Source organism: Lepidochelys kempii, chromosome 27 (assembly GCF_965140265.1).
Source record: "Lepidochelys kempii isolate rLepKem1 chromosome 27, rLepKem1.hap2, whole genome shotgun sequence".
Classification (NCBI taxonomy): Eukaryota; Metazoa; Chordata; order Testudines; family Cheloniidae; genus Lepidochelys; species Lepidochelys kempii.
The window spans coordinates 13,287,957-13,309,683 of record NC_133282.1 but is presented as its reverse complement, the minus strand read 5'-3'; the positions used below and the strand labels follow the sequence as shown (position 1 = coordinate 13,309,683).

At 49.2% G+C, this 21,727-nt stretch overlaps 1 protein-coding gene across 1 annotated transcript in view; it reads left to right on the top strand.

The window, feature by feature from the left end:
• Positions 1–15,432, top strand: part of IGF2BP1 (insulin like growth factor 2 mRNA binding protein 1) — a 55,946-nt gene extending 40,514 nt beyond the window's left edge. The window contains exons 3-15 of the mRNA XM_073325938.1: positions 243–291; positions 1,491–1,542; positions 3,407–3,470; positions 5,439–5,720; positions 6,702–6,836; positions 7,181–7,303; positions 8,454–8,589; positions 9,575–9,697; positions 10,577–10,693; positions 11,522–11,596; positions 12,586–12,717; positions 13,389–13,502; positions 14,849–15,432. Of these exons, the coding sequence (XP_073182039.1) occupies positions 243–291; positions 1,491–1,542; positions 3,407–3,470; positions 5,439–5,720; positions 6,702–6,836; positions 7,181–7,303; positions 8,454–8,589; positions 9,575–9,697; positions 10,577–10,693; positions 11,522–11,596; positions 12,586–12,717; positions 13,389–13,502; positions 14,849–14,941 (1,495 nt within the window). The 3' untranslated portion in view covers positions 14,942–15,432. The remainder of the gene's footprint in view (positions 1–242; positions 292–1,490; positions 1,543–3,406; positions 3,471–5,438; positions 5,721–6,701; positions 6,837–7,180; positions 7,304–8,453; positions 8,590–9,574; positions 9,698–10,576; positions 10,694–11,521; positions 11,597–12,585; positions 12,718–13,388; positions 13,503–14,848) is intronic.
• Positions 15,433–21,727: the final 6,295 nt, after the last annotated feature.

Sequence of the window (21,727 nt, the reverse complement as noted above, 5' to 3'; positions counted from 1 at the left end):
TCTGCATGAGTGACTTTCACCTCTCTGTCCCTCAGTTCTCTGTCTGCAAAATGGCACCAAATGATACTTGTCTACCTTGCCAAAGATAATGTGGGGCTTGATTAACTGTTGCTCATAAAGTGCTTTGGGGCAAACATAAGTGTTAGCATTACTCAGTGTGCCGAAGTGAAATACTTTGAAATGCAAAGGGCCTCATTTCAGGCAAAAACCTGGGCTTGACATTGATTTTCTTTTTATTTTAGAAGCCGCAAAATTCAGATAAGAAATATCCCACCCCAGTTACGATGGGAGGTAAGTGAAACAACTGAGCAGCCACAGTCCTGACTTATGACATACAAACCTTTTAAATACCGACACTTGAACTTTAGAGCCCTGCAGATCTGCAGATATCAGCTTTATGTCTGCGGATCATGGATGGATGCGGATCCAGATTTTGTATCTAGAGCCCTGAAAATCTGCGGATATCTGCGGACCGTGTTTGCTGATCGGATGTGGATATAAATTTTGTATTCGCACAGGTTTCTATTGATCTTGTCTTCACTAGCCTTTTGTACCTCTCATTCATTGGCTGGAAGTTAGTCTGATTTCTCGGGTGACGAACAAACATTTGTACCCTGAGACAAACTTGGGGAGTAGCCACACAAACCTTTTTAAATGTATTACACTCCTTCAGTTGGCAACGAATTAACTCAAGGTACAAAAATCTCCGAAAGACATCACCTTGATGGCTGCATCTTCCATCTTTGTGACCTCCCCAAGTTCTGTTTCTCCTGATCAAAGTGTTGGCTGCTTTTGATGCTTATGAGAAGCTTCACCATAGCATGACTCAGGTGTCAGGGTGCAGTTCCAAATTGAGTTCCTTGGTTTTTAAACCCTGTGGTGGACTCATCCCTTCTAGACCTGAGCCATGGGGCTTCGAGAGCCACAGGTGATTATTTTGGTGCCCAGCTTGACATGCCTTAAAGGGGCCTGGTTTTCAGAAAGTGCTGAAAATCGCCCTCTGAAAATCTGGCCCCTTTAAAGTGTCTCAAATTGGGCAGCAAGAAATGGAGGTACCCAAAATCACTGGCCATGTTTGGAAATGGTGGCTTTCATACTATAAGCTGGATGAACGAACGGACGCCCACCCACCCTTCTTTGTCTTACCTAGCACCAAGAAGCCCTAACTTAGGTTGGGCTACCATTGTGCTAGGGGCTGTACAAACAGTCCTTGCTTGCCATCTAGACAAACTCAGGGTTGGGGGGGGGGAAAACTGACAAACAGAGAGGGGAAATGACTTGTCCAGGGTCACGCAGCAAGCCAGGGGTTGAGTAAGGAATAGAATCCAAGTCTTCTGACTCCCAGTCCAGTGCCTTCTCCACACGTGTTCTAGAATTGCCAAAGCTAGGCTGTCTGATCACTGGAAACAGGGTTGGATTGCAGATTTGTTTTATCTTCCAGGTCTGGTCAGATGCACCCCATGTAATGTAGTTTCCCCTTCCTTTTCTAGGTTTTGGATGGTTTGCTAGCTCAGTATGGTACTGTAGAAAATTGTGAACAAGGTAAGTAAGTGTGTGGGGGTTCGGTTAGATTATTTTTAAAGTTAGACACTAACTGGTTTTGGAGTGAGTAGAATTCGGTTTAAAAGCTTTTGGGACATAAAGGCTTCTTTGCTCAGTCATTTCACAGAGGGTGAAATTCAACCCTGTGCAGAGGGTCACATGTCCATAGGCCTTGTGTTCGCCCTCTGACCTGGGCCAAATTTAACTCTGTGCGTCTGACCAGTGGGTTGTCACTGTCTCCTCTGTACTCCTGTGTAACGCCCATTCACTTTCCCTATGATGGTGCACCAGGAAAGATTTCTGGGGCTGATCCAAAGTCTGGACTTGCCAGACTGGATCAGAACCAAGGTCCATCTAGTCTGGTATCTTGTCTGAAAGTGGCCAGCGCCAGATGCGTCAGAAGAAGAGGTAAGAGCCCACAGTAGGCAGAAGTGGGATAATCTGCCCCCCTGTATTCGGTCTCTGCCTGTAGACCTAAAGCAGGAAGTTTAATATTCCCTCCAGGATGTTTGTTATAACTGTGGTTATTCTTGTTACTCATATACACGCCAAGGCGCTTTCTGAATCTTGTCATGTTCCTGGCAAATCCTCAACCTGTAACAGGACATGGTGGTGGTGGGGGAATGGTTTGGGTTAGAAGGGAGCCTTTCCCTTCTGGTTCAAATCTGGTAGTGACTAAAACTCCTTGGAGTAATGATGACTCTTCCATGTCCTTTATGAAACGGGTTGGGTTGGGCATCTCTATTCCCAGTGGCCAGGTCCCCGGGGTGTAGGATGCATGAGCAAAGAACAAGTTTTAGGGGCCATTCCAGCAGAGGTGTCAAGGATTAAATGGTCCACAGACGCCGATCTCTCCTCTAGCTTTATGACTTGGTACAGGGGTGGCCAGCCTGAGAAGGAGCCAGAATTTACCAAAGTACATTGTCAAAGAGCCACAGTAACACGTCAGCAGCCCCACATCAGCTCCCGCACCGATCCCATCCCAGCGCCTCCCACCCACTAGCAGCCCCGCCAATCAGTGCCTCCCCCTCTCCTCGCGCACCTCCCGATCAGCTGTTTCGTGGCATGCATGAGGCTCTGGGGGGCGGGGTGGAGCGAGGGCATAGCAGGCTCAGGGGAGGGGGCCGGAAGGGGTGGAGTGGGGGCAGGGCCTGTGGCAGAGCCAGGGGTTGAGCAGTGAGCACCCCCTCGGGGCACATTGGAAGGTTGGTGCCTGTCGCTCCAGCCCCGGAATCGGTGCCTGTACGAGGAGCCGCATGTTAACATCTGAAGAGCCGCATGTGGTCCCGAGCCACAGGCTGGCCACCCCTGCCTTGGTATATTGCTGGATAATGTGGGTTACGCTCCCCTCTTTCCCATCCTCCCCCACCTGGGCCAGCTTGTCCCGAGCGACAGCAGTCCATGGGGGTTCAAATCCCTATTAGGAAGTTTGTATGATAAGCCCTCGATGGTGGGTCAGGGATTCAACCCAAGACTGCTTGAACGGAGCAATCCAATGCCTTAGCTCGTTGGCAGTGTGGCCCAGATCCTCCCAGATATTTAGGCATTGAAGTCAATGGGACTTAGGTGACGATCAGGGCCAAACAGACTTACTTATTTACATGGTGTAACTATGAGAAGGAAACAAATACCCTCGCTTGTTTTAATGCGAGTTATACTTGCTGCTTACGCTCTACCGTGTCTGGGGCTAGAGGACTTCAGGGCTGTCAGTCGGGCCCTGAAAGCTACTGGAGAAAGGATCTGGGGGGGTTCTTAATTTTAAAATGTAAGTCCTTTTATTTAAAAAGCAGCCCTCGAACCGATGGCTGAAACCAACCAGCCCTTCTGCACCACTCCCACTAATTCATGTGTGTTTTGATCGAAGTGAACACAGACAGCGAGACGGCCGTCGTCAATGTCACCTACTCAAACCGGGAGCAGACCAGACAGTAAGTGAAATTAATCTGCCCCTATGCCCCGTGCTCTTTTCAGGGTAACGAAGAAGGGAGTTGCTTTTGTCCAAACAGAAAGCCTTTTCTGTCCCGGCCCCACCAGGATTTTATAGAAAATGGCATGGCCAACCCCAAGCATTCAAAAATCAAGTGTCCGTCCCTCTCCCCACCCAAAATCATGAGTTTGGATTAAATATCATGACCCTTTTTAAAACATTTGGGGTTCTTTTTCTTTACCTTCTGGTTTCTGAGCCTTTAGGGGCACTCAGGTTAGGTTTTCAAGTTTTTCTGTGCAATCACAATGGCTGAAAACATACTTATTTGAAAGAAAGCTGAGATTCCTTACCTAATCACAGGACTCCAGGAGCTGGGGCTTTACAAATGTGCCAACGATTGTGAGAGTTAGCGCCTCTGAGAGAAAAATCTATGGTATGAATGAGTTTTAAATTGCCCCTGATGAAATGACAGCCAAACGCGACTTGATCATTTTGCACAAGGATGATTCCGATTCTAAATGGCTTGTTGATGTGATGTGAATTGGGATCTTGCAGCTGCACAGATTAAATTTCCCTTTTGCGACGGTACCACAAAGATGTGTTCTGTCGAAAGCCCTAAAAGAGAGCAATTGATTCAGACCATTTTAAGTTTTGAGTTGAAACAGGAGGATTTCATAGATTTATAGTCCAGAAGGGATCTTTAGATCAGCCAGTCAGACCTCCTATATAACACAGGGCATAGCATGTCATCCGGTTACCCCTACGGTAAAGCCTACTAACTTGTGTCTGGCTAAAGGTCATCTTCCATAAATGCATCCAGTCGTGATCTGAAGACATCAAAAGATGGAGAATCGACCTCTTCCCTAGATAGTTTGTTCCATTGGTTAATCTCTCCCTCCCTTTTCAAAATTTGTGCGTTATTTCTAAGTTGAATTTGCCTGGCTTTAACTTCCAGATGCTAGTTCTTGTTACGCCGTTCTCCCCACTTTAGTATCTGATATTTTCCCCCCACAATGGTCCTTATAGGCTGTAATCGGGTCACTTCCTTATCTCCTTTTTGAGAATCCAAACAGTCTGAGCTCAGTAAATCTCCCGCTGTACGGCATTGAACATGTATAAGGAACCATACACATCTGGTACAGCGCCATTTATAGGGGACGTTTCACTAGGGTGAGCAGATAGTGAGTGTGAAAAATTGGGACACTTTTTGGGGGGTTTGCGGGGGGTGCATAGTTGCCTATATAAGACAAAGCCCCTAATATCGGGACGGTCCCGATAATATCAGGAAGTCCGGTCATCCTACGTTTCACGGGGGTTGGAGTAGCAAAGACTTTTTGGATAAACCGGGGTTCAAATTAACTGGGTAAAGCGAGACACTTCCACATGTTCCGATGTTTGAGTGAGAGCTCGATAGACGGAGTTGTAGCATGGACAGTTCTTGCTTATGCTGGTAGTGCCATCTATTGGTAGCCTTGCAAACCTGCAGCCAGCTTTTAAAAAAAAAAAGAGAGAAAAATCGATTAAAAAGTAGGCCAGAATTCATCCTTGGGGCAGCTTTGGGGGGTGGGGGGTTATACCAGGAATGAATCTGGCCCCTTTTTGTGTTTTCATTCCATAATTTGGATTGATGTAGTCCTCAAGCCAGAATGATCAATTTAAAGGACCCCCCCCCCCCCCCCCACCCACATCCACTTACAAAGCCTGACTGCGGTGAGTTCTGGTGCCTTCCGTGGTGTTGGGGTCTGTGCCTTTAAGGGCTGAACTTTCCCAGACAGAGTCTGGGCAGGGGGCTATGAAGGTCGTATTGTTATGCCCAGACCGTTGGAACCGGACGCTGGAATAAAGCGGCGCTTTTCCAAGCACTGAGTGATCTCTGAACATCACACCTGATGCAGCAGGGAATGAATGGCCAGGAGAGCCAGTGAAGAGACATAACCTGGGATATTCTCACTCTCTCTCTGTGCACCAGAGCGATCATGAAACTGAATGGGCACCAGCTGGAAAACCATGCACTGAAAGTCTCCTACATCCCCGACGAACAGTCCACGCAGGGGCCAGAGAACGGGCGGCGGGGTGGCTTTGGCACGCGGGGGGCCCCCAGGCAGGGCTCGCCCGTCGCTGCAGGAGCGCCCGTAAAGCAGCAGCCGGTGGACATCCCACTCCGACTCCTGGTGCCCACGCAGTACGTGGGGGCCATCATCGGCAAGGAGGGGGCCACCATCCGCAACATCACCAAGCAGACGCAGTCCAAGTGAGTCCTGCCTTCTCCTCCCGCCTGCCTGCTTCCCTGTCCATCCGTCTCCTGCCCCTAGTCTGAAAGGGCTGCTTTGCATGCTGTCGTGGGGGAGGAGTTCAGAGCACTGGCCGGGGGTTGGATTTTTCATGGGGGGAGAAGAACTGGTATTATTAAGTTGTAAGAATTATCCCGGAGCCTCCAGTCCTCCATTATCCCCACTCAGGCTGCATCTGTCTCATCCATCCCTTAGCAAATGGAGACAGAGACCAAACAGCTCTTCTCCTCCCTCTTCTCCCCCCCTCCCCTCCCGCCACCCACCTACAGATGTGGGCTGTGCTGGCTTGAACCTTCCCATTTCTTTCCCCTCTCCTAGGACATCTGGTTGTAACTGGGGTCCCACCCTGCCCCTGCAGTGTTCTGAAACAGCCTGGGTCTCCCATTCAGAACCATAGATTTTTAAAGCCAGAAGGGATCGTTAGATCGTCGAGTCAGATCTCCTGTCTAGCACGCGCTAGAGAATTTCACCAAGTTACTCCTGCACTGAGCGGGTTTGACTAAAGCACGTCTTCCATAAAGGCCTCCAGACTTGATCTGAAGACATCAAGAGATGGAGAATTTACCTCTTCCCTTGGTGGTTTGTTCCACCCTCACTCGTTAAAAATCGGTGCCTTATATCTAAGTTGAATTTGCCTGGCTTTAACTTCCAGCCCTTGGTTTCCATTATGCCTTTCTCCAAGACAGCCTTGGAGTCTAAGAATTCGAAGTCTAGATTCTGATCCGTATTGCCCCAAGCACTTGCTCCAGGTTAGCCTGTTATTGAGCGAACCCAGCACCATTCTGTTCTTGACCCAGTTCTGGGCCTCCCTCAAGAGAGGGCTCAGATTGGAGAAAGATGAGCCTCGCTCGCAAACAGGGATTCAAGCCATTTGAAGGTCACAGAGCAGGATGCCCCGTGTGTGTGTGTGTTTCACTATTGTGTGTTTTGTGCCTATGCAGAATCGACGTGCACAGGAAGGAGAACGCGGGAGCAGCGGAGAAAGCCATCAGCATCCATTCCACCCCCGAGGGCTGCTCGGCGGCCTGCAAGATGATCTTGGAGATTATGCAGAAGGAGGCAAAAGACACCAAGACGTAAGGCTTTCAGCTTCCTCGCTGGGAAAGGCAGTTCCCAGCCGGATACCTCCCACACTTTAGATGTCGGTTTCCATACGTTAGAAAACTAGCCCCGACGGGAGACCAAATGGGAGGTCTTGACTCTCCCCAACACGTGAGGTCCGTTCTGGACCTTGGAAACATGGGGCCTGATTGTGAGTCCCTGATTCTGTGCTGGCAATGCAGCCAATGGGCTGCTCGAACATACCCAACTGCTTCCTAAAGGATCTTACCCCATGGGCCTAGCAAGTCCCCACTTGGCCCCACCCACTCCCCACCTCTGCCGTTCGGGGCGGGTTTCATTCCTTTTCCTCTTTCTCAAGAGCTGACGAGGTTCCCTTAAAGATCCTGGCCCATAATAACTTTGTGGGGCGGCTGATCGGCAAAGAGGGGCGGAACCTGAAGAAGGTGGAACAGGACACGGAGACGAAAATCACCATCTCGTCGTAAGTCTCTCTCGCTCCTCCTCCCAGAAACGTTCCCGAGCAGAGCTTTTAGGCTGGGGGGTGGGTTAAAGGAGCCAAAGAGAGTTTGTCACCCAACTGTGACAGACTGCTGAGAACCAACAGCTGATCCAGGACTCTGGTCCCTGGAACTCCAGTTAGTTTCCCTCGGAGATGGCCTGATTGAGGAAAGAAGGGGCTAATTACCAGATCAGCCTGGGCTGAGGAGAGCTAATTACCCCATTCACTGCGGCTGTGTCTAGACTCTTTCTGCAGCGTCCCGTTGCTGTAGTGAATCCTGTCCCCAGGAGGTGGTGGCTCAGTCGATGGATGAATTCTTCCGGCGACCTAGTACTGCCTATGCCAGGGGTTAGGTCAGCTTCACTGTGTTGCTCAGGGGGGTGGATTTTTCACACCCCGGGGTGATGTAGCTGGGTCGATCTAACTTTTAAGTGTAGACCTGGCCTGGCAGGGGGAGGTCTACTGGAAGAGGAAACCAAGAAGGAACTGTGGGGAGGGGGAAGTGGGGGCTAGCAGTACCAGAGTAAGGGCAGTGTCCGGTTGGAGAGATCTCTCCCCTCTTTGGGGAGAAGGAGGTCGTGAAGCTGAATGACCCTGTCACTAGAGTTGTTGCCTTCATATGGGAAGTGGGGTGAGCGCTATAAACAACGGCATGGCAATACCTGCCCACGGGAGCATCGTTTGTGGGGGGGGGGGGAACAGGAGTGGGGGAGCACACGCTGTTACACAGCTCTCATCGATTGGGACACCTGTTTGATTCAGGCCCCCCTTAACTTCTCTTGAAGATCTGAGTCCCAAAGGGTTCATTTCTCTGCACATGCAACTGTAGCCCACTGGGGCGCGAGTGTGTCGCGCATCACCCTCGGTACCGATCCGCAGAGGATGCGAGTCTGTGGCAGCCTCATCTGGGCAGCTGTGGCTCTTAAGCTCAAGCCGTAGCAGCTCCCGCTCTTAGCTTTGGAGGCCCCGGGTCAATCCCGGATGGCGGCTGCTTCATAAGGTGAGTCGTGAAGTCCTGGCTGTTGCATCAGGTCTGCGCAGGGCCGCACAGGTATTGCCGTGCCGTGGCAGCAGCGAATCGGGGTTGCCGGCGGCACCCTCTCTCTCTCTGATGGCTCCCCCCCGCTTCCAGTTTGCAGGATCTGACTCTCTACAACCCTGAAAGGACGATCACCGTGAAGGGCTCCATCGAGAACTGCTGCAAAGCCGAGCAGGAGATCATGAAGAAAGTGAGGGAAGCTTACGAGAATGACGTGGCTGCCATGAGCGTGAGTGTCAAAGAGGGCCCCTTCCCGCCTTGGGACACCAAGGCTTGGTGTCTCTCTCCCCTGGCCGTGGAGCCGAGGAGCAGCCTGCCACTGGGGAGAAAACCAGGTGTGTGCACCGAGCAGTGCCCGCATGGGTGAGCCTGGCATGTCACCACCGTCTCTGCCAGCGGGGGTCTCCCAGGACGGCGGACGGTCTCCCAGCCGCCCCTGGCAGCTTGTTCCACTGCTGGACCGTCCCTATAGAGCGGGGCGGCCAAACGTACCGACCGCCCAAGCCGCACACAACAATTTGAGAGCCAGGGTGCGCCCGCAGGGCTTGGAGCTTCAGCTGCACGGGGCACGCCTACATGGGCTCGGGGGGTCATGTGCCCCCTACCCAGATTTTTTCCAGGGTTTGCTGGCTCCACTCAGTCACATGGTGCAGCCGGGCGCCCTCCCTGCATGGCTAAACAGCTGGGAGCTGCAGGGAGGGGGTTGCTGCTCAAGCTGTTTAAATTGTTGTCCCCCCTCCCCCTGGGCCCCCCCCCCCAACTCTCAGCAGGCACCAGTTGTCTCTGGCAGTAGCCTCTAGCCCTATCACCCTGCTGCGGGGCAGAACCCCCGAGCGACCCTCCCCCACCCCCCCAGTCTAGTAGATAGAGAATGAGGGGGTCGGGGGTGGGGGGGCTCCGAGAGCTGCACTTTATCTATAAAAGAGTCTGGCTACCCCTGCTATAGTGAGTCACCCAGCTGTGTTATCGTCTGTTCCTGCTCTTTGGGGGTTGATGACCATTTAGTTCTCCAGAGTTCCCGGGTTCAGTCCCTGATGCCCGTGACATCTCTGGCCCATGACACCCCCTCCCCAGGGGCGCAGAGTAACACAGACAGCGTCTAGCCTGATGGGGCTCTGATCTCAGTTGGAGGCCACCGTAGTTGCTGCTGTGACCCCAATAACAACGTGCCTGTGTTTCCCTCCCCGTCTTATCCCTGTCTCTCCTTCTCTCAGCTACAGTCTCATCTGATCCCCGGCCTTAACCTGGCTGCTGTCGGACTCTTCCCGGCTTCTTCCAATGCAGTGCCACCTCCTCCAAGCAGCATCTCCGGGGCAGCTCCATATAACTCCTTCATGGTAGGCGGATGCCATGGTTGCTTGAATCAATCCCGCTTGTTTAGGGAGAGCGGCTCCTGGGCGGGGAAGGGGGGAACGGGACTGGACGTGCTCTGGCTTGCTGCTCAGATGATGATTCCCGAAGCCCTGTGTCTGTGATCCCGGCCTGGTTTTATTCTACACAGAGATGGGCTTGGGTTGCCTGGTTTTACATGCCCAGAATTTGGAGTGCTCCTATCTGAGACATGGGTTGAACTCCAGTCTCATGGCTCTTGGGCATGCTGTAGCAGGCATGGACTCCCTTGTAGCTCGGGTGCCCGGTCTGGAGATCTCCTTCGAAAAGGGACGAAACTGGTATGTTTGGCCTCTGTGCTTTCCTTGTAACACGGCAAGTGGCTCCAGTTGGCTGCGGCACACCTGGGACATGAGATGAAAGGCAGACCCCCCTCCCAAGAAGAGAACATGAAGGACCAGCAGCCACTGGTTCCCCGGGGCTCTTTGCAACCAGGGAAATGACTGTATGGATCCAGCTCTTACGAAGTGCAAATCGCGGGCTGAGTGTCTGTGATTGTGTCTCCCTGTAGTGGCGACCGACACAGACAAGAGCCCACTACCAATTCGTGGTTAGGTCTCCTCCCAGAAGGTGCTGTATGCTTTCAGCCCCTTGCAGGAGTAGACCCTCGCTGGTGAAGGTCCCGGGCTTGATCCCTGCTGTCACCCGGGGTGTCTGTCTGCAGTGAGCCCGAGCCGCAGACAGACGGTCCATGGATCCTGAGGACATGCAGTGCCCATCTAGCAGCCCCGCTGGCTTTGTGCCCATTACGTTAGGCAGTTTGCTTTGTTTGGATCCGTCCAATTTAATTTGACCCTTAACGGTAATACTGAGCATTCTGCCCGCAGCCCCCAGAGCAAGAGACGGTGCACGTCTTCATCCCTGCTCAGGCAGTCGGCGCGATCATCGGCAAGAAAGGCCAGCACATTAAACAGCTCTCCCGATTTGCGAGCGCCTCCATCAAGGTAGCCTTCCAAGGCGGCTTTGCGGTCGCCACATACGGTATTTCCCGTTAGTAAGTAAAATGCAACCGGCTGCAAGGAAGGCAGCCAGTGGTCCGGTGATCCCGATGAGCCCTTCTGACAGGTTAGCTCTGAGCAAACAACTGGACATACTTTTAGTGCTGGCAGGGGAAAAAAGCTGGCCCAGCAGCTCTGAAGGTTTCTCCCCGGACGAGATGCCGCAACACTACATGCTTCCCCCAGCACCCTCGCTGCCTTCGTTTTCAGTCCCCACCGTCCATCCAGTCCTTGGCCTCGGCTGAGTCCCGCTGGCATGGTGATGATTTCTGTGATGTGGACACTTTGTTGGCTGGGAGCTGGGCTGAGATCTGGCAAACTCGTTGCATGTAGATCTCTGGAGAGCCACCAGATGGCAATGGGTTGCCCTCTCTGTTCTTTGCCAGCCTATAGTAGCTGACCAAATGCTTTGTGGCCAGAAGCAACCCAGTCCTGCCTGGCTTAAGTATAATTCCCAGCGATTTTTTTTTTCAATTGGCTGTCTCTGCTTGTCTCCCTTATGCCCCTTGAGCTGGATAACTCAGGAGGCGATTCAGTTTAGAACCCCACACCCCTCCCTCCCCAATCCTACTGTGATTTTATATCCGGGCGGAAATTCGCTAGCATGGCTCGCCCTGCGTGCTTGGTGTTCTCAAGACTGGGATCTCCCGCCATTTCATTTTGTTTAAAAGACTAGAATAACAATAGCAAGCTGGGCATGGGGCGGGACGGAAACCACCTGCCCCCTAATGCTTTCCTCTCCTGTGTTAAAATTGTCTCCCTTCTCCCTTTCAGATCGCGCCACCCGAGACACCAGATTCCAAAGTGCGCATGGTTATAATCACTGGACCGCCAGAAGCTCAGTTCAAGGTTCCTTCCTTCATTACTACAATCCCCATAGGCCTTGTCTGCATGAGAATTTTAGCCCAGGGGGTAGCTGCCTTGGTGCAGAACCTTAGTGCCCATGTGACTTTCACCAGTGCAGCTCTCCCAAGCTTGAACACGTGTGCAAACCCGCACCCTAGGGGTGGGCAATAATACAGATTACTTAAACTAGAGTTTTCAAATAGGTTAAGGGCTTGTTACAACGAGGACTGTGATCAAGTGTTCTCCATGTCCACTGATGGTAAGACAAGAAGTAATGGGCTTAATCTGCAGCAAGGGAGATTTAGGTTAGATATTAAGAAAAACTTTCTCATGATAAGGGTGGTTAAGCACTGGAAGAGGTAACCTAGGGCGGCTGTGGAACCCCCATCACTGGAAGTTTCTAAGAACAGGCTGGACAGACACCAGTCAGGGATGGTTTAGGTTCACTTGGTCCTGCCTCAGCTTAGGGGGCTGGACTAGATGACCGCTCAAGGTCCCTTCCAGCTACATTCCTATGACTATGTAAAAACAGGTAAGAAGTCTGAGTGGGCATGCATTCTGGCACTGGCATTCCTGAGTGTAGTGTTGCTCCCTCTCTTACATGGGCACCCATCACCATTGTATTTGGGCAGCTTAATATTTTGTTTCTTGAGGCCTTTTTTTTTAATGCCCCTTAAAGCAGTGGTTCTCAGCCATTTCCTTACCGGGATCGCATTTTCTTTAGTGGGAGCCCCCTCCCATGGAAACCTCCCATCACCTATTTGCCCACCCAGTTGAGAACCCCCAGCCTTAGAGAGCTGCATGACTGTATCAACAGGGCGAATCTCCCAGTTACTGTTCTAGAAATAGTGCAACCAGATCTCAGGTTGGTCTGGCCCCATCAATAACTTTGTGTCCCGAGACCAGAGGGAAAAAAATCCCCAGGAGAAGTACTACCTTGGATCCAGAGATCACAAGCAGAGTTTAACCACTTTCCCCAACCCCTCTCACAGGCACAAGGACGAATTTACGGCAAACTCAAGGAGGAAAACTTTTTTGGGCCTAAAGAAGAAGTAAAGCTGGAGACGCACATTAGGGTCCCTGCTTCGGCTGCAGGGCGAGTTATCGGAAAAGGAGGCAAAACTGTAAGTGAAAACAAGGAGAAAGAGAATCAGGGAGACAGGGTTAGGAGCCTGGTTCATCCCCAGGTGTGGAAGCTTTTGAAGATTGGCTATCATGGCTAGGAAGCAGTCACTGCGGGAGGAGAGGAGGGGATGCTGTGAGGCAGACCTGGGTCAAGACTATTGCTTGGAGGGGTTTTTTGCTGGTGCTTTTGTTTCCCAGCTCCTCTGCTGACCTGGCAGGGGATTGTTCTCTTCCCTTGGCCCACATACCAGTGTGGAAGGCAGGAGGGTCAGGTGAGGAGCAAGGAAGAAACAGCTGGTAACCCACAGGAGAGGATGGAGCAAGGGCAGGGCCACAGAGGAGGCGGGGCTATCTCAAGATCCAAGGTTCAATTGCTGCTCCCCTGGACACCTATCAAAGCAGAGAGGAGGCCGTCGGCGAAGGCAGCCTGTGAGCATCCTTGATTTCACAAGCTAGGCCTGGTTACTGTCCTCCTGTGAGGTGGGCAGCTCTCACACACTCTGAGCTCCATGCAAAGCCCAGCGTGGTGGGTGGGAGCGATTTTTTTATTATTATTTTTTGCCAGCTGGAGAAATGCAAAATCTGGGGGGCAGGTTTTTGGTTTTTTTTTTTTTAATTCTTCTTCCTGAAACGGTGCAGTAACCGGGTGGGCTCTGCCGCTTTCCTGTAGGTCAACGAACTGCAGAATCTGACGGCTGCAGAGGTGGTGGTGCCGCGGGACCAGACGCCTGATGAGAACGAGCAAGTCATTGTAAAAATCATTGGACACTTCTATGCCAGCCAGGTACAGAGACTGGAATCTCTCCCTGTGCAGGGCTTGTGCTGGGAGGGAGGAGGGGAAGAGGAGAGAACATAGGAGGCAGATGGGAACTTGTAAACTTGCATGCACCATCACTGAGGGGAGAGGACAGGGTAGTCTGTGGTCCTACAATTGGAGAGACCTACCACCAGCAGGGAGAACCCTTGAGCCTCAAGAGAGGCTAAGCCCAGGAGAGACAAGTTCCTAAAGAAATGAATTGATATTAGTTATGAACTTTGCACGACCCCCGAGTTCTCATTCTTTCTCTGCCACTAACTCCCTGTGGGACCGTGAGCAGGTTGCGTCCCCACTCTGTGCCTCAGTTTCCCCATGTGTAAACAGAGATAATGGAACCTAGCTGCAGAGTTTTTTGAGGCTTAGCTCAGTAATGGTTGTAAAGTGCTTTGGAGATCCTCCGCTGGAAGGCGCCAAAGAAAGGGCGAGAATTTTAACTAGACTTGTTTATTTAATATTGTATTAGGAGAGGCCCCAGAGGGTCCGATCACGATCGAGGCCCCCTTCTGCCGAGCACTGTGCAACCAATGGGCTGGACATGGTCTCAGCCCCAAAGAGCTAGCCCAGAGCCTGCACCCACTCCCGAACCCCAACCCCCTGTCCCAGCCCAGTGAAAGTGTGTTAGGGTGAGGGAGAGCGAGCGGTGGGGGGATGGAGTGAGCGAGGCAGGGCCTCAGGGAAGGGGCAGGGTAGATCCTGGGTTGCCCTTAAATTCAAAAAGTGATCTTGGGCATAAGAAGGTGGGAGACCACTGGATTAAAATATATTACGTTCCAAACTGCAACCACAACAAACACACACACAGACACTCTCTCTCTCTCTCCTGCTGTACAACTATAGCAGCCAGGATCACCGCCCCATTGTGCTAGGTGCTGGACAGACGTAGAGTGAGAGACAGTCCCTGCTCTGCCCCAGAACTTAGTCTAAATCAGGGGTTCTCAGACTTCATTGTACCAGGACCCCCTTCTGACAACAAAAATTATGACACGACCCCAGGCGGGGGGACTGACGCCTGAGCCCTGACACCCAGGGCTGAAGCCCTCGAGCTTCGGCCCCGGGCGGTGGGTTTTGGGCTTAGGCTTCAGCCCTGGGCCCCAGCAAGTCTAACGCCAACCCTGATGACTCCATTAAAATGGGGTCGTGACCCACTTTGGGGTCCTGACTCACAGTTTGAGAACCACTGGTCTAAATAGATAAAAGGTGGGCGGAGAGCAATGAAGTGCACTGAGGCAGGTCTTCGAATGCCCAGTCCCGCCCTCTGAGCGCTCGACCACACTGCCTATTGCTAACTCCCGCCCCGGCTCCTCTTCTCCCAGATGGCGCAGCGCAAGATACGCGATATCCTGGCCCAGGTGAAACAGCAGCATCAGAAGGGACAGAGCGGCCAGACGCAAGCGCGGCGGAAATAAGAGCGGTTAGCGCGCAACGACTGTGACAAAAAGTGGAAAACGAATGAGTCGATGCCGGGCTTAAGAGTGGCTGGGAATCAGTTACCGTAGACAGACGATGACTTTTCATGACCAGATTGAGATTAAAAGGCAGTTTGATTGGCTTCCAAGGTAGATGTCTACATTTAAAAAAAAAAAAAAAAGAAAAAAGAAAAAACTTGATCAATTAGCTAAACAACCTCTAGGCCGCAAAGGCTGCTTAAATGAGGCAACATGTGCTGTGGTGTGTCACCCCCCCAACACCCTCTTGCTGCTGTGATTGGCCAGCGCCTAGCAACGGAGGTTCCACCATCCCTTGCTGCAGCCCTGCAGTGAATCTAGCGCGTAGCAATTAAAATTGGAAACAGTCCGTCCCCCTCCCGCCACCCTGCACTGCAGCAGATGCAACCTAGATGCTCATTTAAGTTGACTTTTGCGGGCCAGTCCAGGGTGCTGCTTTCTGGCCATCATGTTACACGTAGAAATCAGACTGATTTAAAAAAAAAAAAAAAAAAAAGAAAAAAAAATCCTAGAGCAAAGTAACTTTTCTTAGTGCTGATTTTAGAAATTCCAGCAGATAGGATGGTTCCTACTCTCCTACTCCCATTCACAATAAAATCCAGCGTGGGTGAAGGTCTTAGAACAAAATGGACTTGGATAACACGGGAACCCTGCACTTAGAATATCTGAGAACGTGATGGAGGAGAGAAAACTCTTCCATTGTGTATCAAACTCAGTGCAATGACTTTGCAAAGCCTTATAAGACAGGAGAGCAGCTATTTTTTCCAGGATGTATGTATGTTTGTTTGTTTGTTTTTGGTGTTTTTTTTTAAATTAAGCCTATGAAATGATTGCAGAATTGGGGAGAAATGCCAAGGCTAACCTAGCACAGGCAAACCTAAACAGTAACCTTTCTGGGTGATCAGCACTGGAAAGAACCAGGCATGATGCCCCATCCTACCAAGCAACACTATTCACAAGAATGAAATCATCTGAGGTCCCTCCCTCTTTTAAACAATGAACCCCCGCCCCCCCCCAAAAAAATTGCTTTGTAGGAAATATGATTAAACCTTCCTCTATTTAATAATCATCTTATTTTTTAAAAAAAAACTAAGGCCAGGATTTTTAACCAACCCTGAGAGTGTCACGTGTTCAACTGAAGGCAGGGCTTCACACCTCAAGAGAGGCCAAAAACTGGAAGCTCTTACAGAAATGAATGGACAGGCTCATGCCTGGGAGGCAGTACTGTCTAGTGGCAGCACTAAGACAGGACGCTTGTATTCTATTCCAGCAGTTCTCAACCAGGGGTCCGGGGCTCTCTAGGGGTCCGCCGAGCAGGTTTCAGGGGTCCGCCGAGCAGGTTTCAGGGGTCCGCTGAGCAGGGCCAGCGTTAGACTTGCTGGGGCCCAGGGTGGAAAGCCAAATGGGGCAGAAGCCTGGTGCCCTGAGCCCCACCACTTGGGGCTGAAGCCGAAGCCTGAGCAACTTAGCTTCATGGGGCCCCCTGTGCCCTGCTTGTTACACCCAAACACTAGCTTTGGGTTTCATATGCAGAAAACCAGTTGTTGTGGCACAGGTGAGCCATGGAGTTTTTATAGCATGTTGAGGGGGCCTAGAAAGAAAAAGGGTGAGAACCCCTGTTCTATTCCCCACTCTGCCAGTAGCCTGGTGGGTGTTCTTGGGGAAGTGTTTGTGCCTCAGTTTCCCCATCTACAAGTGGGGATAATGATGCTTACCTCCTCTTGTAAATGCTTTGACATCTACTGCTGATAAAATCTAAGTATTAGTATTATTATCATCAGGCACCTGCTCACCTCACTGCAGACAGCAGGCATCCCACGGGATTTGAGCACCCAATTCCTACTGGCCTCTGAAAATTGCAGCCTAAACAGAAAAGGACAGAATCTTTGAAAACACCCAGGGAAGGTTTAGCAGCTAACTAGGAACAAGGATCCCAATTCAAATAAACTCTCCTGGGGTTATTTGTCTTTTACTTTTCCCTTTATCCTCTCTAGGTGGTGGGGGAATTCCTGAAATTCAGCACATTTAAACAAAAATAAAAATGTAAACCCGCAAGCAAAACTTTTCTGCAGTAAAAAATACCTTGTTTTCATGAGACAAAACCAAATATATACGTCAAAAGAATGTAATATGGTTACTGAATCCAGTCACTCTTATGTGGATTTTTATATTTTAAATATATTTTAATGATTTTTATATGAGTATTTGGAAGGGACAGTAACTGCTGTGATGGCATCTTAGACACAGGGCAAGGTCTCGTCTTCCCTAGGCATGGATCCCTCAAGCTGGCTTAGCTGAAAGCAGCCCCTGAAGTGCTGCTTTACCCTTCACCCATACAGCACTGAACCAGCTGGGATAGGCAGCCTTCAGGCCCAATCCTGCACCATTGAGGTCAGGTGGAAGTGACTTCCAGAGAAGCAGGAGGATTTATAGGGGTCAGCTCCTGCTTTCCGTGACTCCAGGGTAAATCCAGAGACGCTCCATGGAAGTCTGTTGTTTAACTTAAGGTCTACAACTCTGCGCTCCGTAATGCCGGTGGAAAAGCAGAGTTAATTCCACGGGAGTCAGCGGGCCTGGCATTCCGTTGCCTTAGGCCCTTGTGCAATCGCATCAATGCGGCCGCTCTGACCTGGTAGCATTTTACACCGATTCTGCCCTGACGTAAGAGTCTTCATGAAGTGCAGGGCATGGAGAATTGGGAGAAGCGGAGTATAACTGAGAACACCCTCTGCCTGTGTAGCCAGAGGACGGGTGGGATATTGGAATTCAGTGATCTATCTAGGCTCCGAGAAGCGAGCCGGGAACCACCCTTGCATTGATTTGTTTTTGTAGGGGAGACCAGACCTTTTGTTCTGCCGGTGCATTCCTTTGTACATCTTGCTTAGGTTATAGCTACACTGCAATCAGAGGTGTGACTGCAGCATGGATTGCCGTGCCCACGCTAGCTTCAATCTAGCTAGCACAGCTAAAAATAGCAGTGAAGATTCAGTGGCACAGGCTAGCAATGCAAGGACGTACCAAGGGTGACCACACTGAAGTCCACGGCCCCCTATCTTCATTGCTCTTTTTCATCATGCTAGCTAGATCGATGCTAGCCCAGGTCTGGCTACATAAGCTGCTATCGCATACTGTAGACGTAGCCTGAGTTATGACCGTCTTTGAATTTGGATTACGCAGCTGCAGGGATGCTTGCTAGTTTTGATAAAGGGAACATACAAGCAGTTACTGTCCTTTAAACATTGCAACAACAAGATGTGGGGAAAGTCAGGTATTGCTGTGTGTTTTAGCAACAAGGAGAAAAAAAAAAGGTAAGAAAAGAAAAGAAAAAAAGCTACCTCAAGGTATGAAGTTACCTCAGCCATTGTTTTTTGTTTTGTTTTTGGGGCTTGCTGATATTTTATATAAAAGCTGATAGTCTTGAATATTTTATTTTTTTAATGAAAAGAGAAGTTACGTTTCATAATTTCTTATGAGCCAGGAGTTATGTGCAGGTAACAGAGTGTTATGAGCTCTCTATTGAGAACGACAGAAATTTCAGACATAGTGGAAAAGATGGCAGCAGCTAATTTTTGGCCTTTTAAAGCGGGGTGGTTAATTTCACCGTGATGCAAGTGATTGGCTGTAGAAATTCATCAAGGATTTTGATCGTTAGAACCCACCAACTTTTTGATTAGGATTTTTCTTTTCTTTTTTTAATCTAGCCCTTGGAATAAAGTTCACGCTTAACCCAACTCTTATCAGATCCCCAAACTGTTAAAGAGCCTTAGATTAGAAACATTTCACGAAAGGGAAAGAGAGTAGAATGGATTTGCTATCAAGCAATAATTCCTAGCCATTGAAATCAGCAATGAAATATGTCATGCGGAGGCGCTGGCTGGTATGTTTCATGAATTGGCCCGCTGTGTGGTAATTCCAAGTAATCTAAATACTTCACTAACCAACCCAAATGGATCCGCCTCCAGTATCTAAATAGGCAGCGTCAGACCATCTTCTCCACTATGATGCTTTAAGTATTTTACAGAGATTGCCTCAGTTTTACCGAGGATAAACAAATAATTAAAAAGAGAGAGAGAAATGGGAGCTGAAATTTTATACATGCAGACAGCAAGGAAAAAAAATAAAGAGAGAGAGATGTGAACCCAGCTATCACTATTAGAAAGGTTCACATTTTTAATCACATCTTGCTACTTTTTATTGTACCTGCAAGAATTAACCCTTTTTTTAGAATGTCATGTTAAAAGATCTGTGGTGGTAAAATCAATTCTAAAGAGGCTGAACCTGCGTCCCGTGCCCCCAAAACTCAGTGGGAATTCTGGGTGCGTGAAGAACGCTGGATTGAGCCCCTAAATGTTTGCAGCTTTAAAGAAGTAATGACCCTTTTTCTGTAGAGACAGGAAATGTCAAACAAACAAACCGGGAGTTAAAAATCCCCCTTGAATGGGTGACACGTTCCAAAGCGCAAGTAAGGAGAAAGCAGGATGCTAATTCTCCTTTTTATCTCTGGAAGGTTTGGGTAGTCAAGGTTTTAATTTCTGACACCTTGCACCTGTCTCCTCTGAGGGCAGAAGGTTACAAGACGTGGTAGGAAAGAAGTGGAATAGATTTCAGGTTGATGCAGTTGATTTGATTTTTTTTTTCTTTTAACTACATTTGTCATCTTGTCCTATGAAAAACGGTTTCCTACTTCTTTAAATCTCTGGCTCGCTACTTTTTACAGACTTTCACAGAACAGTTTATTCAGACATCGGTGAATTGTATTTTCCAACAGCAAGCATTTTTGATAACTGGTTCAAACTGTATCATCGAGAGAAAAAACAAACAAACCCACAGTACTGTAAATCTGATTGTTGCAGTGTTCTATTGAGGGGGTCCTGCCACTTACCCAGAGTTTGATTATTCAGTGGAAACCTCTGGTATTTTCCATAATACAGGCCTAGCCCCATAAAATGTTCAGAAGCATTGCACCATTTTAATACTGTTTCTGTGTGCTCAAGGGGGCATCTTTGTCACCGATCGGTTGTGATTACTCTGGTGCTAAGAGGCTGCTGGGATCAATGCTTTAGAAATAACATTGTTTCCATTAAGGAAGGCAGCATTGCCTAGTAGTTTCTGGACAGGCCAGGGAGCTAGGATGTCCTGAGTTTGAATTCTGTTTCTACTCTGTGGACTTACGCAAATCACTTATCTCCTCCCTGAGGCCCTGATTCAGGAAAGCACTTACACAGGCTTCAGTCCTATTGACTTTGATGGGACTTAGGCACCTGTTTAAGGAATCAGAGAGAGCTAGGTCTCCCAGTGCAGAGTTGCTTTGAGTATCAGTGAAGTTATTCCCCATAAGCAACAGGCCTGTTCTGTGCAGATTCTTGTACTGTTCACCTACTGTAGTTCTCTGGCACCAGCCTAGACGACAGCATTATGCAAGGAGCCCTTTGTATGGACCAGCTGCAAAGCCCAGCGAAGTCAATGGAAGACTTGGCTGAGCTTTGAGCCAGTCCGAAATGAATAACAAGTAAAAGGGATCCGATGATGCAAATAAATTTCTAGTCCACCAAGAATTAAAAAGAAACGTGAACAATTTCTCAACAGGCCTATTATAGTTCAACAGGCACCGGAAGCCCTGGAGGCAAACCCTTGTTAAGTGGCAGGATCTTTAGGCTTGAAATCAAAAGGGAAGCATTACCAAGAGCATCATCCTCTGTAGAGCCAGGGCTGGCTTTGGACAGGGTGAGGAGCAGAGAAATGCCTCGTCTCTTCTGAGCTGGCACCTCATTTTGATGATAGCAGAAGCAGCAGAGTTTCTCCAGCATGCACATTTCCTCGACTAAGGGAAATTGGTTGGTTTGGTTCCTGTAGATCCTTTTCAAAGGGTCTGAAAACGTTCCCTGGGTTTTAAACTTGAGGGGAATAAAAAGTGGGACAGAATTTGGGTTCATTCCGGAGGACAGGGGAGGCTGTAATGCATTAGGTAGCTTCAAGGTGTAGAATTTAAATTAGGGAAGCAGTGCAGTCTAGTGGTTAGAAGACAGGCTTCTGTGCCCAGCGCTGTCGCTTGCTTTGTGGCTTAGGGGCAAAAAAAAAAAAAATCCACTTCTCTGTGCCTCGGTTTACCCATCTGTGGAATGGGTATAATGATACCTACCTCACAGGGCTGTTGTGAGGATTAACAAATTAATCTTTTTGAAGCACTTTGCAATCCTCAGTGCCATATAGAGTGCAAAGTATTATTATTAGCAGTAACTAAAACAACACAATATTTTTTGGTTCACCTACCTAGCGCTATCGTAATCTTGTCATGCCATTCAGCAAGGGGCAAAAATGACTAAACCAGCATGCGCAGTTATTTTTCTCTTCTGAGCTCTGAACACTTTCTCGGCAATTAAAAACACATAGCTATGGTTGAGTAGCTATGGCGGATGATGTGCTCCTTTGCTGGCAGTGATAATTGCAACCTAACCAAACTGACATACTTGGAAGGTTTTTAAGGAGTTAAGAGACTCAAATTCAGTGTAAATATTAAAAAGAAACTGCCTCTAAGCTACATTTTATGTTTCCTGGGCATTAGATTTTGGTTTGGTTTTGGTTTTTTAGCAAGAAAAAACCCGTAAACATTAGTAATATAGTATGAGAAAAGTCTTTTTTTTTAATGTTTAGCTCCAAATATTTTGATGATTTTTACATCCTGGGGAAAAAAATATCAGAAACGCAGACTTGGTATGAGACAGTTGAAGACTTTTTTTAATTTAATTT